Raw genomic sequence first — 16,673 nt, forward strand, 5'->3', positions numbered from 1 at the left:
CAAGAAAAACGGCACTATATTTGTGTTCAGTGGTACTTCTGTGCCTTTCACTAGTTAATGCTGCCTTTCTAATAAGAGTGAACCTAGTGTTTTTTATTTCAGAAATACTTAAAGGCTTGGATGAGCTCTTACAAGTTTAGAGTAACATCTCCACTCCCTTAACTCCTGAATACACCCAGGCCTAATTTAACATGTTACCTTTGGTATGGTGGCCATTTCTCCATGTATGTAGAAAGGAAAGTGCAGAGACACCCAAATATTAGCGAACTCCTGTTTGTGGATACCCAGTACCCCTTCTCTGCTTGAGCAGAGTGTTGGCAGCTACTAGAATCAGACAGACAGAGCAATGTCTCATCTTGCCTATCTAAGACATCCCGCAACAGTTCTGAGTGTAAGAAGCGTGCAAGGTCACTGGTTCATGACAGAACCCCCGCAATGAAACTCTCGTGTAGTGATATCCATACCTGCTTTACAGTTCTTGAACTCAAAAGACTGAGATGCTTTCAGCAATAGTGTATTTTATTGTCTAAAAAAGTACACCACAGCATGTATGGAAAAGACATACATCCCCTTGCTCAGTGGGGTTTACAGCTGGAAAAGACAGTAAGCACAGTTTGTATGAAGGGGCAGAGATGCATGCAAGTTGAGAAGGATGCATGTACAGGCCTGCTTTTGAGCATGCTTCCTCCCTCTGAACATCAGTACATGCACTATTGTTGCTTCCTCTTGCTCCCTGCTGTTAAAGCTATGAGCTCCTCTTAATCTTCTTCCCTCTGTTCAGCCTCTGAGTGTTAGCCCAGAGGTGGTCATAACAGTTACACCAAACTATGCACATCTATTGGCAGCAGTGATGGAGCAGGAAGCTAGTCCCCCTTCCCAACACATCTTTACTTCTTAAAGCCCTGCAGAAATCTTCAAAATCCGTTCCAGAAGAGATCATGAACTTGCTTCAAAGGCACAATGACAGCAACAAGAGCACAACATGTCTCTGAAAAGTGATCATCCGTAAACCCCTAAGGGCAGCAAATGTTCCTTTCTCACCCATTTCCCCATTTCTCTGTTTTCATGGGCCTCAATGTTCTCAATGTTTCTCTGTTCTCATGGGCCTCATGAAGTGCACATGTTGGTTAGTATATTGGATCAAAGCAATTCACTCTTTCCCCTCACTCGGAAAGTAAAAGGCAAAGGCAAACTAAACATTTAAATACTGGTAACAAGTCAGGATGCTTGAAGAATTTGATTCTGGTGATCTGAACCTCCCTCATTAATATATAGAGCTCCTTACACAGTTATTCTTCAGCTTTCGCACTTCTCTGGATCTTGTGATGTCGCTTTTGGCTCAAAGCATACAAAAATGCATTTTTAAATGCTACACAGGGGTCCTGTGAGAAATCCAAATGGTTGTTCCTAGATCCCAGAAATACACATTTTGAAATGTGTTTTTGAAAGAATAATTTTGTGGAAATATGTTCAAAAATATTTAATTTTTTTTAAGTGCACACATTCAATTTTTCTTTTCCTTTTAATTGAATGCGGGATGCAACAAGCTTATGGATTAAATATGCAAAAGTTATAAGGAGCAGGAATGGAGTGATCCATCTATCCCTACTAATACTGTTCCTGCTGTGAAATGGCCTTTGTCCTCAAATCTCTGATAGGTCCAAAGAACATTAAGCATTGGGAGTCAAATTTGCTCTTTCCATGAACCTTTCGATGAGAACTGAATTTGGGTGTGTATGTATGAACACGCTTATAAAAGGAATCGCCAAATGAAAACAAGGCAAAGTACACAAGTTTTCTCTCTTCTTGTTCTCCGATAATCATCATTAATTGCTAGATAAAACGAGGGCAGAGTCCCAAGGAAGGGCACGAGAAAAGCTGAGACAGTTCATAAGGGTGTGAACCGCTCGTCATCTGTTGCTGCATAGACTCCATTAATACGACCAGCTTTTAAATCCAAGTTATCACAGGGAATTCCATTTTCCATTGTTACGGTTGCTTCACATTTCTCTTCTAAACCTTCTATTTCTTCAGGTGCCTTATTACGTCTGCAAAGAGTAGAGAAGGAAGTTATTGTCCTCGAGAAGCTTGACTTGGGAAATATAATTTCAACGTACCTAAACCCATTTTAGTACAGTGGATTGGTACCATCTGGGCTGCAGTGCAGCCAGATAGCAGGCGAGGCTAGAGTGTTACTGGCTGTGTAAGTAAGCCCTCTTCCCACACCTTCAAAAGATGCAAAGCCCACACCCTGATAAATGTGGGTCTTCAGTCTGCCCTGTGAGGGCTGCACAGGAGAAAGGCATATTCCTTGTGCTTTTTCTTTACCAATGCAATTTGACACAGCTCTTGGCTAAAGTACGTGTGCTGTAATCCAGCAGCAAGACATCGTCTATGTTTAAGATAGCCTTTGCCAACCCAATCCAGCATGCTGGAAGGCAGCAGGGTGGCAAATACTGTTTTAGGAACTGAGATTCTAGCACATTCATCAACCTCTCATGATCAACACAAATGAACTTCATTTACAGTTAGAAATTCCCCTACAGCTTCTGTCACAACCAATTTTTTCATCTGTTTATTCTGCCTTTCACACCACTTATTTTCTAGATGACCCCACCTGTGGTATAATTGCGATAAAAGCAATGACTGTCCTACCAAAATTTCCCTGTTTTTTTCCATCTTGACTAGAAGGAAGAGCTTAGCAATCTCTTCTTGGGTTATTTACAGATTGATTTCTGACCTTGCTGACCAAAGATTCATAGAGAAAGACCCTCCCCTGTCATATATGATGAAGCATCAGCTGCTATGGGGAGATAACAGACTCAAAGGTCAGCCACAGCATTTCTTCAGCTCCATAATACATGCGGGAACAAGCTCAGTCAGGACTTGCGTATCAGCAATACTCACTGCCATAAAAGTATATGGTTCTGCTGCAAATCCTTGGGTGGTGAGCTTTGCTAAAAATAAATGGAAAGTGCTTTCCTTGATTGCAACATGGATCTTCTACAGAGGCCTTGTTCACATGACTGCCTTCACTTTCATGTCTCCCTCAAATGGCCCAAAGCCATTCGCCCATTGAGGCCACATTCACATTCCCTGTAGTCTTCTGTGAGGTGTCAGGTGGGCATCTATGGAGTAAGGTGGACCCACAAGGAAACTGGTTCCAAATTGTAACACCTTGAACTTGGCCCAGTAACAGATTGGCAGCCAGTGCAGATCTCTGTGCAGAGATGTTGCATGTTGACAAGGTCGCACACCTGTCAGCAGCTGTGCTGTAGCATCCTTCACTAACTGTAGACTTTGGCTCAGGCACAAGGGAAGCCCCACATAAGAGAGCAGAGACTTAAATCCAACCCTGAAGTCACCAATGCCTGAGCTACTGAGGTCAAGCTCTCCCTGTCTAGGAAGTTGTCATACCATTTGCTGCTGGTAAAAGATGCTTCTAGCCTCGCAGGCTGCCTGGGCCTCCCGTGACAAAGCTGGATCTAGAATCACTACCAGACTGCATACCTGCTCCTTCAGGGGAGGTGCAACCCCATTCAGGGCAGGCAATGGACCAATTGATCAGACACTGGAACCACTCGCCTACACTGCCGCCTCCTTGCCAGGATTCACACTCGGCTTATTTTCTCTCATCCATCCCACCGCTGCATCCAGGCACTGGTTCAGTATGGCCTCTCTCAAATCACTGTACTCATACCTTGCTCCAAATCTCCCAGCAACTTCATATGGATATGAAATAGCACTGGGGAGAAAATAACACCCTGTGGCACCCTAGAACTTAGCTGCCAGGGGCCAGGTATTGAAAGTTGCAGGGAGATCAAGAAGCAGGAGCAAGGCTGCACTCCCCTGCCCCCAAATAGAAACTGGTAGTTAAATATGACTTTTCCCTTTTTGTTATGAATTTGACCAGCAAATTTGACCAGCCTCCTCCCATATATCTTGCTCTCCAGCTCAGGTTGGTGATCCAATTCTGTGTCCCACCACCTTCAAAGGAATAGCTGGTTTGTACATGGGAGAGCTCTTCTCCATTATGGTACCTAGGCTATGGAACCCACTGCCTCAGTGTGGAGAGCTGGTGTGGTGTAGTGGTTAAGAGCAGTAGACTCGTAATCTGGTGAACCGGGTTCGCGTCTCTGCTCCTCCACATGCAGCTGCTGGGTGACCTTGGGCTAGTTACACTTCTTTGAAGTCTCTCAGCCCCACTCACCCCACAGAGTGTTTGTTGTGGGGGAGGAAGGGAAAGGAAAATGTTAGCCGCTTTGAGACTCCTTCGGGTAGTGATAAAGCGGGATATCAAATCCAAACTCTTCCCAGTAGATCTGGCTGATCCCCTGCCTCACAGTATTCAAGTGCTAAGTGCTAAATGAAACTGTTTTCTCCTGGCATGTTTATGGTGTGGCTAATTCATGAATGTATTCTCCTTTGACTTTTTAGGGAAATACATAAATTTGGAAGTTCTGTTTTTGAACTTTTAAAAATTGACCTCTTTGTTTCTGAATTATTGCTGTTAGGTCCCTTGAAGTCTCGGTGAAGGGATGGACAAACATTTTAAGCAACCGCTCTCTCCCAAAACCTACAGTTCCCTTAAAAGCCAATGCAAAAACATTAAAACATGCAGCGTTCACCTCTTGCGTTGATGGATTCCGGATATTATAAGGTAAGCAATTCCAACCGTAATGATGCAAAGGACAACACCAAACACAATCAGCCACGTCGGCACAGAGCCTTCAACTGGTGGTGCTAAAGTGGACGAGATTTCCAGAAACTGCAGCGCATCATCATTCAGTAAAAAGGCACTGTTGATTCGGTTTTTGTTCTTCCTTAAAAAGAGATACGAAGTAGGACATCTTGTTCATTTCCCCCTTTCATTAATTGTTTTGTTTTCACATTATAAATGTTGGCGATTGCACAAACAGCGATGCATTTTATCACAACTTTTATACATGTAAACGTTTTGGGCAAGATCCAACGTCATGCCACTGGGTGGGATGGGATTTCCCCTTCCTCTCCTCTTCACTTCAGCCCTTCAGTCTGCTTTGGGCTGCTGTGGTGCTGTATAAAAGGAGTGGTGCTTGAATTATAAGGACCTTGTCCTTCTTACCAAATCACACATTGAGTTCTTACTGGTTTTACAATGTTCTGGGAGACCATGGCTTGGTTAAAATTGGGGTGTGGGGCTTGTGGATTTCATTAAAACCCTATTCTCTCCCCCCCCCCACACCCTGAATTCAGCACTGGGCAGCATTTTTATTAGTTTTTAGCTGTCCTTTAGCAATAGGAGCTGATGGCACCATAACAAACATTTCAACAACATCTCCTATCATGATGGCCAACATTTTTGAGTCCAAGGTGCTAGAACTGCATGCCGCGGATGAAGAAAGAGACTTACGGTAAATCTGCTTATGCAGAGTGTAAATGCTTCGAAGAGCAGCCAAAACATAGTGCATTCCACTATTCTTACCCTGGTCCAACAAATCAGTAATCTCCTCCCTGCCCCAGACACACACAATTGCAGTGAAGTTGGTTTTGAGTTTCTCTGTAGAAAACAGTTTAATCTGCTCATAAGCTTAAAAGTTAATCTTTCTCGAAGAATGCAGTCTCATTCATTGCCACATTCGCATTTATTCAAACCAGAGGCAATACACTTCTAAAAGATAACATGATTAAAAAACAACAACCTAAGTTCCATAGCAAGTTAAAAACACTCATGACAACTATTTTCCACTGAAATCTTCCTGGATTCCCCATTTACAGGCACTATCATTAACAAATTCCTAACATACAATGGAGGTCCCGAAATGGGCTATTCTTCTCCCCTCAAATAAGCTCCTCACTTCCCAGTTTAAATGTGATTATTTAAAAAAACGAGGAAGTGAGAGAAAAGTACATTTCCACTGTGCTTTATAAAAGCAGAAAGCAATTCTTACAATGATACAAATGAAAGGGATATATATATAGCTCAAAGTGATTAAAAGCATTGATAACAGGAAATTTATGTGAAAAAAATGAGTCTTGGGTATGGAGTCAGAGAACACAGGTTTAAAACCCTGTTCTAGTATGAAGCCCGCTGTGTAGATTTGAACACAGCACTCTCTTGGAATCTAGCCTACAAGGCTGAATTACTGGAGAGCTATAAATGCAACTCTAAGCGATTCTGACCAGCAATGCAATGCAAATGCTTACTAACAGACAATATGTTTGGTTAGAACAACATTGTGAGAAGATATAAATGGCTAATGCAGTACCTTATGGCAGCTTCCACATCACTCCTAGGAAGAGTTGCATTTGTGGATGAATCTGTGACAACAAACCAAAATGATACCCGATCTGTTACGTTGCAGAGCAATACGTTGGAAATTCTGTGAATAGTTTAGGACAAAGAAGAAGAAGAAAGGGATTATCAACAAACAGGGAATAATGACAACCAAGTCCTAAGTAGTCAAAAGACAGGGGGCAGGTTCAAGATTATCTGGAAATCAAGCCCCTTCATTAAGGAGGTGCTCTTCTTTATTATTACGTCCCCAATTCAAGATGTGGTATGGAAAACAGGATATGGAGCATTGAGAGAAGACCAGTCGCACAGTGGACTCTGGAAGGCAATGATTGCCCATTGAGCCAAATCTTTTAGGTTGCTGTCTCATCGTTCTTCCTTACAACTTAGGCCTGTTTATCAAACATTCACCCCAATTTGCTTGTGGGGTATTTATACATCTTCTGATTAATCATTTGTTCACCCCACACTTTTCGGAGCATTTCCCCATTACTTTCCTAACTGCAAAGAGCCCATTACAAAGATGATTGTGTTAGAGTGTCAAAGCACTTTAATTGAGCAAACCTGCATTTCTGGTATGTACTTCATTGCCTCACAGAAATTAGTCCAAGTCTGTAAGCAAATGGAGTAGGCAGCTGGTGGCCTGAAGGCTCAATATCTGAGGGCTTCCCATCTGTCTCTCATGATAGCTGATCCCATACTTCTTTTCCCCTCTAGCAACAAAAGCACTTTCGTTGCTTTTGCCCATCCATGTGGTCAAAGCTAGAAAATGGAAGTGACCAGCTGAGATTCTGCCACCATTGTTGCTGCTCACACTGGAAAGGTGGGGCTTGAAAAAGTCCAACCCACTTCTTGGCTAGTGCAGGAGATGATCAGTGTGTAGAGCCAATGTTGGTGGCCCTTCTGACCTTGATCCATGGCTCTTTAAAAAAAAAAAAGTATCCTGAGGTAAAAAACGGCACATGATTTTACCTCTGTTCAACGGTGACATCTTCTGGCTGCTTAACAGCACTGTAACACTATTTCTGTTACGTACTTATTACTGATGTTTTATTTTATATATTACATGTTAAGTTACAGATTTAATAACATGTTATGGTATTTCGGTTGCAACTGCTGCTAGTTTTATCAATGGAATTAGTGTGAAGTCATTCATCATGATACATACAAAAATTAAGACATATTTACCACCACCACCACCGCTACTACTTATTGGTATACTATAAAATACAGCATTAAAACGAATTAAAATCACAACTGGAGGAGGTTTCTCTCTCACACACAGTGCAGGGGAGAAAGACCTTTCTTGGTGGTGGCAGCGGTGGGAGGCTGACAAAGAGAAGAAACAGGACCAGCCTAACAATGAGGCAGAGTGAAGCAGCTGCCTCAGGCGGCAGATGCTGAGGTGCAGGGAGGGGACAGAACTGTGAATGCCATGTGACTTGCCCTGTCCTCCCTATGCTAGCCTGATATCCTCAAGTGCAGTGGAAGATACTGTCCTTTCACCAGTATTAGAGTAAGATTCAACTACCAGTCAAATTGGCTTCTTGGGAGAAGGTGCCATCTTGTCCTTTGCTTCAGGCAGCAAAATGTCTTGAACCACCCGACATTGGTGGGTGCTGACTTCAACCTCTATGGAGGAAGAGAATGAGGGGGCAACAGGGCAGACTTTTGTCCCCTATGGAAAATTCTGCAGTTCCGGCACTGGTCTAGACTCAACCCAGTTGCACTCAAGGATTTAACACAACTCATCTGAATGAAAGTAAGTGTTCTTACTTATTGGCTGTCCTAAGTTTAACTTAATGTTCAGCATTTTAAACAAGTCACAGATTATGGAAGCTGAAGTAACAAACCCCTCACAAAGGCTACAATAAGTTTTAACATAGAATGATCAACGCCTAGTGTGTTGTCCTTTAGGAATTGCACAAATAATTTGACAGGTCTGTTAAGTAAGACACAAAGCATGGTTGAATCACCGCTGGGGGAAAAGCTGTTTGTCAAAATGTTATTATTTCTTAATATGGATGTGCAAAATTTGCATTTACATTGGGACTGTTTCTGCTTGCTCCAGCAAAAAGTAAATATGCTTATAAACAAATGTAAACCTGTTCAGAATATCTGATGCAGGAGAGCCTCCTTCAAGCTAGATAGTGATGACAAAGAGATAATACAAAAGGAGCTGCTGCTATTCTTTTTCCAGTTTCCAGGAAACAAGTTTTCCCCTTCTGGGCTCTGAATGTTTAGTTGACTGGACCACTTGGGATTGCTGGCTCCTTTTTTGGAACAGCAAGGCCTTGGGCTTTATCCCAAATTACTTTAGCAAGTCTTCTGTGTTTCAAGTCTTTTGCTCTGCATCATTCTGGAGTGTGGGTGCTCTGAATTGCATCTGGCTGGGCTTGGTGGGAGTTTTAATCCAAAGCATCTCGAGGGCACCAGGCTGGGGAAGGCTGACTGACAGGAAAATTAGGCATACTCACTGGGTGGTTTCTTGGCTGAAATATCTTCTCATGGCAAAAGCCACCATTGCTTTAAATAGGTATTCTTCATTAGCATCCCAAGTATACTGTAAAAACACACACATACACTGTTATGGATAGCGAGGCAGAGGGAGAAGATTTTATTGCTTTTCAGCTAACATCCTCATGAGAAACTCAAACTAGGTAACTACAATGTGCTGCGTATTTATTAGTTAAATTAGTTAAATGTATTTGTTAAATTAGTTAAGTTTGTATCTGGCCTTCCTATCAAAAGGTGCTCTTATTACAAAGATAAAATCTGGAAACTTTAGCCAGCAGTTGCCTGTCACTTGTACATGAGAACTGTTTAAAGAGCTGATGGTTATGTTCCAGGCACAATTCCAAGTGCCCTTTTGGCCTACAAAGTCCTTAGCAAAGAAGAATAAGCAGTCAGGCTTGGTTCAAAGACATGCAGCAGAGGTGGAACATGTAGTTTGATCCTGAATCCCGTGATCACAGCTACATATTCTATTCTATTCTTCTAATATGGAAACTAGGCCACAGCTGTGGGGAGAGGGAGCAGACAACAACTGTTAGGGGTCTGGATTTGGCCAGGATATCACCAGTTGCCAATCTCTACTATGAAAAGAACAACAAAGAGCAAAACAGTGAATGCAAAAATGATTTATGTTTGAACATGTTACCTAGAAATCTTCAAAGAATCCACATTTAATTGTGCAATAATTCAGATTAGTTCATTTGTAATTAAATGCAGTTTGAACTTAATGTATCTTTCTATCCAATGTAATTTTTATCCTGGTTAAAAATTATCTTCCTTGTCTCTTTAGTTAGGAAGAATGATTTGTAATTTCCTAGAATTTCAAAATATTCCTTTTGTATTCCAGTAAATTAGGTTAGATGCAGTAGACGAATGTACCCATAGCTATGAATGCTGATTCACTAGACATACAAAAGGTTTGCACATCTGGTGAATTGGTATTTTAATGAATTTCTCATCCCTAAATACAATATAATACAAATAAAATATTTCACAATGATTATGTCACTGTTCTAGGTATTTAAATCTGCGTGGGGGGCATCAAATTTTGACCTCACTCCCTGACAAGGCAGCACTCTTGCAACCCACTTGGTATGAAAATTTGAACCACCCTGTCTTAGTGGCTTTCAATACCATCAACCATGGTATTCCTCTGGAGCAGCTGTCCAAGTTAGGGATAGGTGGCACTGCTTTGCAGTAGTTCTGGTCCTATTTGGATGGTCATTTCCAAAGGGTGATGCTTGGAGAGAAGCCCCATGGAGCCTTGTGTGGAGTTCCTCAGGGCTCAATTTTATCTCCCATGCTGTTTAACATCTACATGAAACTGCTGAGTGGGGCCATCCAGAGTTTGGGGTTATGCTGATGGCACACAGCTCTACTTCTCCTTTACATCTGGCAGGTGAGGCAGTGGATGTGGTGGACCGTTGCCTTGCCCTGGCAATGGACTGGATGACAGCCAACAAACTCAATCTAATAAGACCAAGGCACTGTTAGTGGGTGGTTCCCTAGACTGGATCGATGGGAAGTTGCCTGCTATTGCTGGGGTTACACTCCCTTTGAAGGAGCAGGTACATCACTTGGGGGTATTCCTGGGTCCTTTGCTGTAGCTCGAGGCTCAGGTTGCCTTAGTGGCATGGAGTGCCTTCCATCAGCTTTGGCATGTGGCCCATGCCTAACTTCGGCTGTCTATGCTCTGGTAACCGCTAGGCTGGATGACTGCAATGCATTATACATAGGGCTGCCTCTGAAGACGGATCAGAAACTTCAGCTGGAGCAGAATTCAGCAGCCAGCTTGCTCACCGAGGGAAAAAGCTTTGAACCTATTACACTCATCATGGCTGCCAATTAGTTTCCGGACCCAATTCAAAGTGCTGGTTTTGACCTATAAAGCCTTAAATGGCTAAGGACCACAATACCTCATGCAGCACCTCTCCTCATATAAACTAATATTCTACAACCTTTTACATGTGTTCATGGGGGGGGGGGTATTGTTTTGTTCTTGTTTTAACTGTTTATTTGTGCTTTTATTCTGAGATCCAGCACCATGGGCCTTCTGGCGCTTCCCTCGCTGCAAGAAGTGAAGCTACAAGGCCTTCTTGGTAGTGGCGCCCACCCTGTGGAATGCCCTCCCTTCAGATGTCAAGGAAATAAACAACTACAGTCATACCTTGGGTTACAGACACTTCAGGTTGCGTTTTTTCGGGTTGCGGACTGCCAAAACCTGGAAGTACTGGAACGGGTTACTTCTGGGTTTCGGCAGTCGTGCATGCGCAGAAGCACTAAATCATGCTTTGCGCATGCGCAGAAGCGACAAATCACAACCCGTGCTCGCGCACACGCAGGTTGCAAATGCTGTGGGTTACGAACGTGCAGCCCGCACGGATCACATTCGCAACCCGAGCGTCCACTGTATCTGACTTTTAGACGACATCTGAAGGCAGCCCTGTTTAGGGAAGTTTTTAATGTTTGGTGTTGCTGCTTTTTTATTATTGTTATTGGTGTTCTGTTGGGAGCCGCCCGGAGTGGCTGCAGAAACCCAGCCAGATGGGCGGGGTATAAATAATAAATTATTTTTATTATGTATTTTTATCTTGTGAATCTTTGGATGAAGGGCGGTATATAAATGTTTATGTTGTTAATGTTAATAAAAATAACTGGTATAGCTGACAGAGATGCCTTGGTAGATTCAGAAGCACTGGGGCTTGTAGAGGCTTCATATACAGGTATGTCTTATCAGGGTAGAGGACATCTGGCTATTCTTTCAAGTGGCACCATATGGTATACATGCAACTGAACAAAAGCCGTTGTTTCCTTCTCTAGAAGAGATGTCTGAAGCAGCCAGAAGCTGACATAAAATACGCTTACTCCAACAGAGAGAGTTACATGACCACAGTATTTGATAACATTCATTTAATCCTTCAATAGTCTTGATCTATGTAGCTGACAACCAAAATAATGATTCCAATAGGGTTTGACAGCCTCATAAACTGTGTGTTTCATACTAAGCTTAAGTACTTGAAATAGTTTAGAAAAGAATGACAGTCTGGAAGTCTGCTGTGGAAAGTGTGCTTTTAAAATGGATGAAAAGCATTGTATCTCCTCAAGCAGCGTTGCTCAGATCTCAAAGAAGGAAAAAACAATTTGTCAGAAAATTTACTGGATGGATAATTTAATAACTTTCATAGGCAAGCTTATATCTCTTCTACGACACAGTTAGCACTAATCGGCCTCTTGTAAAACTTTCACCAGAAAAAGTGGATATAAATATTTCACTTACTGCATTATCTCCTAGAGCTCTTTTGATACTAATCCGCACTTTGAAAGCATTCTCTGTATCTGTTACAAAGGAAAGAGATAAAGTAAAATGTATATTCATGCACGTATAAATTAGTCAATGGAGCTTTGATATTCATTTGCGTTCTTCAATGCATTATTATTCTTATCATTATTGCTCATATTCTGGTTTTATCTCCTCCTTGTATTTTTATGTTGTAGTTCTATAGGTTGGTCTTAATTTATATTATTATCCCTGTTATGTTGAGCAAAAATACCCATAGCTGTCAGCTTTTCCCTTTTTTTAAAAGGGGAATTCCCTTATTCTGAATAGGATTCCTTGCAAGAAAAGGGAAAAGTTGACAGCTATGAAAATACCCCACCCTTATATCGCAATGTGATGAAGGGCAGGTCAGAAATATTTCAAATAAATATGTTCTGAATGTATTTCAGGAAATAGAGACCCCCAAATACTATTACTGTACTTGGAACATTCTACTGATGTTGGGGGGGGGGCGGGGATTTCCAAATAACTTTGCTTAGGATTCGGACGTAAAAGAAGAAAATCTGTACATTTGAATGCCACCCACCCACCAACAAATTGTGTAGAAATCATGGACCACTTATACAGATTTGTCATTATTTTTCAGAGACCTGCCAACCAGTGTTGAACGATTGGTGACAAAGAGGATATTATTGGAAAGGTTCTGTGAATTGCCCCATCAGGATTCTCAGAGTTATTTTAACCTTAATAAAGACATTCCCGATTGCAAAGGCAACCCAGTATCATTTCGTATTCAGAAATGGTTCTTCAGAAATCAGTCCCACTTCTAAGGCTTACATCGAAGTACACATAGAACTACAGCCCTGGGTTTTCAATGTGCCAGATCGTCGAAACGACAGCGACTGAAGGTTAAGACATAAAATGGAATCTTACCTGGTTTGCAAAATTCAGGATATGCAACAGCAACCCAGGCAGATGCAAGCAGCAACCCCCCTAACATCTTTCCAGACTTGGAAACTTCAGGGAAAAACAAAAAAGACTGTAATGCAGTCTTAAACTTCCAATGACCCAGGATTAAAGCATCAGCAGAACTAGGAAATGATGAAGTAGAAAGTTTAATAATTAACCCCCTTTATCTTAGCAAAAACAGTTGGGGAAGCATCCGTGCTTTCATCCTTTTATCTCTTTAGGTGCACCTGAATAAAGCAGGTAAGAAGTATTTTATTTTCTTTCTCATAACATTTCATATAATAAATATCCAACAGCTGAACACTTTGTCCTCTCAGTCATAAACACCACACGCACACACCACCTTATTTAAATGCTGGGTTTTTAAAACCGTTTTAGTGAATTTGTACTATACTGCCCCACACGATCATAAATTGTGAAGGAAGTTACCTGCCAAAAGAATATGTCATGTAGACAAATAGCCTTGGATGGAAGTAAACGAAACAACCGGGAAGCAACACACTTGTCTAGAGAGCTGTACTCTTCGACCTCTCATCTTGTCCCCAGCTAAATGGCCATACAAAACCTTCGCCCTGATTTTATGTTTGTTAGTTGTAAATATTTTTCAAAGGGTTTTGGATTGTTGTTGGCATTCTTCAGCATTCCACTGCGGTGACATAACAGGACCTCCTGGAGACCACGGGATATGAGAGGGAGAGAAAAACAATCCGTTTTGCATTGTAAAACTTGACAATTCAGCAGTCTGTAGGAGCACAGGTGGTGAACCTGTGGCCTCAAGATGCTGTGAACTGAAATTCTTACCATCCCTGGACACTAGTCACGCTGTCTGGGAGGGATTAATGGAAGCTGGAGTCCATAAGCTTTTGGAGGGCAACATGTTCTTTTTGCCTGCTGGATGTCATCTGCTGCTTCAGAAGAAGCAGAAAGTATGTCTGCTTTAGAATATTGATGATCTTAGTCCCAAACTGTGCATTACAGTAAAGGCTACCTGAACAGTCATTTTTATGTGAGGACATATCAAGGGAAAAGATGCTGTCTGCCAGCTCCATTTGAACCTGTGGCTACTGTACTCAGTCAGATACACACAATCACCAACAGGGCACACACAACCAGCTGGCTGGAGGGCCCTCAGAATTAATGACTTTCAAAGGTGTGACTTTCAAATACACCATATGACCGCAGTATCTCAAGGACCACCTCTCCCCACGCAAACAGACTCAGACCCTGTGATCGTCATCTGAGGCCCTTCTTTGTGTGCCTCCTCCGCGAGAGGTCCGGAGGGTGTCAAGATGAGAACAGGCCTTTTCTGAAGTGGCTCCCCATTTGTGGAATGCTCTCCCCAGGTAGACTCGCCTGGTGCCTTCGTTACCTATCTTTAGGTGCCAGGCAAAAACATTATTCTTCTCTCAGGCATTTGGCAAATTAAACAATCTATGGCCGTGTAAACTGTGTGTTTGTGGAGGGTGCTATTGCTTTGTTTGTTCTTATGTTATGTACGTTGGTATTTTTATAAACTGTAAACTGCCGTGTGATCCTTGGAGGAAGGGTTGTATACAAATTAAATAAATAAATAAATAAATAAATAAATAAATAAATACGGTAAATAAATAAATAAATAAATAAATAAATAAATAAATAATGTATGTATTAATTCTGGAAAGTGCTTGAAACTCATGTCTGTACGAGTTCTTTGGCTCTGTCTAGCTGGCCTTATGTGTAGTTGTATGCAGAAAAAACACCAAGTTCCAAGGAAATCACTGGGACTTCTCTGTAATGCAAAATTGTGTGTGCCATCATCTTGGGGTCAAACTGCTGTGTTTGCAGCACTGAAGTGACCTCCCCTGGGCACAAGCCTGGACAGTGTGAATGGAGGTCCTGGGCTGCCCAGACAACAAGACCCCCCTCTCAACCTCAATTATGTGGTGTAAAGGAAATTAGAGCAATCCGTTTGGCACCAACTTGCCTGCAGGAGTTGCTGGAAGGAGGTGCATTCCAACCATCTTAGGGATCCATTCTGGATTCTTTAGCTTTTTCTTTTTCCAAAGATATCCCACAAGGCAGTGGAGGTTTAGGATCAGAATTTTCCTTCTTCTAGATGGGCTACCTTCCCACACTGATGAGCCTCATCTGCCCCTCACTTCCTTCTATAATGCAGAAACCACCTTCTTGACCATTGGAGCCACTATTGGCCACATCCGTTCAATCTGCTAGAACCTGTCTTCCCATGCAGGGGAAGACCCTTACTCACTAAGGGTTTGAGACCCACCAGCTACCCTCACCTGGTTTAGGCAGCCAATCAAATCTGTTCCTGGGGTGTGGCTCCTGCCCCATGCTGGCAGCTTCTGGGAGCTACAGGTGAGAGCTGAGTGCAGGATGGCAACCCAGTCAGATGGGTGGGATATAAATAAAACAATCATCATCTTCATGGAAGAGGACATCCCTATTTTCATTGGAGAAATGTTGGAGGGTATGTAAATGTACATTCCACAGTGCGGTATAATGAAGCAGTAGTTTAATGTTTTGGTTTTGGAGTTGAAGCTTCACGTACGTGCTCATCACTCAGTGACTCCAACATCAAGGGATGAATTGCATGTGTGAAATAGCCTCTGCAGATCAAATATTGCAGACAACTCACATCACTGTACTCTTCAATGGTGGCCACATTCACTTGTAAGTCATCCAGTAATCAAACAGGGAGCGATGTACTTGGCCCCAGATCATGATTCAGCACAGGAGGTGAATAGATTTACTCACCACTTCCTTCTGTGCGGAATAATCAGCTAGATGTGTGAAGAAGCATCTGAATGAGTCCCTCCTAACCATGTGCCCTAAGGCCACCAGACAATAGTTTAGTGAAATTAGGGCCTTCTGGAGATGGTGCCAGGCAAAATGGCAATTTAACAATGTTCTTAACACACACACACACACACACACACACACACACACACCTTGATCAGTTTCACAGTATGAAGAAGGGTGGAGTGCTCATCCAACACTGGTAAAAACAATGTCAATAGTTTTCTGAGATTTGTAGTTGTTGACTTCTCCCCCCCTCTCCCATCACCAAAGTAAACATGTTGCGGCTAGCAGCTAATCTCAGGATTAGCTGAACTTTGGGTTTCCGGGCTTCACAGCTTATAACTGAAGAAAAGCTTTGTTCCGGAACTCCACTCTAAAAAAGTTGAGTTGTTTTTAATCCATCTTTATACCCAGCAGCTTCCATGATAAATTGTATAGGCGGTGCAATTTCCTTTTCACTCACTCCTTACAGCTTCTTAACCAGGTAGTAAATGTTGTTGAAGGCATCTGAGTTGCAGCTGCTCTCTAATAAATATAATGAGATTTGGTAGGAGATGAAACATTCTGTTTAATATTCTTATGCTTTAAAAACCCAAACAGCAACAAGTGTTGTGGTTACTCATGTGGCCTGCTTTGGATGTCAGTGCAGGACAGGCTACTGCAAAGTAAATGAACACAGTTTATTTACACCTAGCAGGGGCTCAGCCACACTGTGTTTGCAGCTGTTTGCGTAGTTCACATGACATTACCCTCAAACAACAACAATCTTGATGCTTCCCCCAAGCAAAATCAGGCTTGCCAGATTTGGGGATAATCTGATTGGGGGAAATGCAATCACAG

General features: G+C 42.3%; 1 protein-coding gene across 2 annotated transcripts; it reads right to left on the reverse strand.

Annotated features, from left to right (window-relative positions):
- Positions 1–501: 501 nt before the first annotated feature.
- On the reverse strand, positions 502–16,155 carry CLTRN (collectrin, amino acid transport regulator). Of its 2 annotated transcripts, XM_083734602.1 has the most exons (8): positions 13,836–14,610; positions 13,464–13,703; positions 12,999–13,261; positions 12,066–12,124; positions 8,752–8,837; positions 6,249–6,362; positions 4,629–4,823; positions 502–2,048 (listed from the first exon to the last, which is right to left on the reverse strand). In XM_083734602.1, the coding sequence occupies exons 3-8, from the start codon at positions 13,063–13,065 to the stop codon at positions 1,889–1,891; spliced, it is 681 nt and encodes a 226-aa protein (XP_083590728.1). In that variant the 5' UTR covers positions 13,066–13,261; positions 13,464–13,703; positions 13,836–14,610; the 3' UTR covers positions 502–1,888. The 2 variants fall into 2 exon arrangements, with proteins under 2 accessions (XP_083590728.1, XP_083590729.1); XM_083734603.1 differs by having other exon boundaries at positions 12,999–13,082; positions 13,464–16,155.
- Between the last annotated feature and the right edge of the window lie 518 nt (positions 16,156–16,673).

The sequence above is a fragment of the Podarcis gaigeae genome (genome assembly GCF_964106915.1).
Source record: "Podarcis gaigeae genome assembly, chromosome: 4".
Lineage (NCBI taxonomy): Eukaryota > Metazoa > Chordata > Lepidosauria > Squamata > Lacertidae > Podarcis > Podarcis gaigeae.

Excerpts from the sequence above, each read along its gene's own strand:
- CLTRN (XM_083734603.1), bottom strand. The coding sequence starts at position 13,065 with ATGTTAGGGGGGTTGCTGCTTGCATCTGCCTGGGTTGCTGTTGCATAT. Across the intron at positions 6,363-8,751 it reads TTCAGCCAAGAAACCACCCA|AATTTCCAACGTATTGCTCT; the intron begins GTGAGTATGCCT and ends AACTATTCACAG. Across the intron at positions 2,049-4,628 it reads GGAATCCATCAACGCAAGAG|ACGTAATAAGGCACCTGAAG; the intron begins GTGAACGCTGCA and ends TACTCTTTGCAG.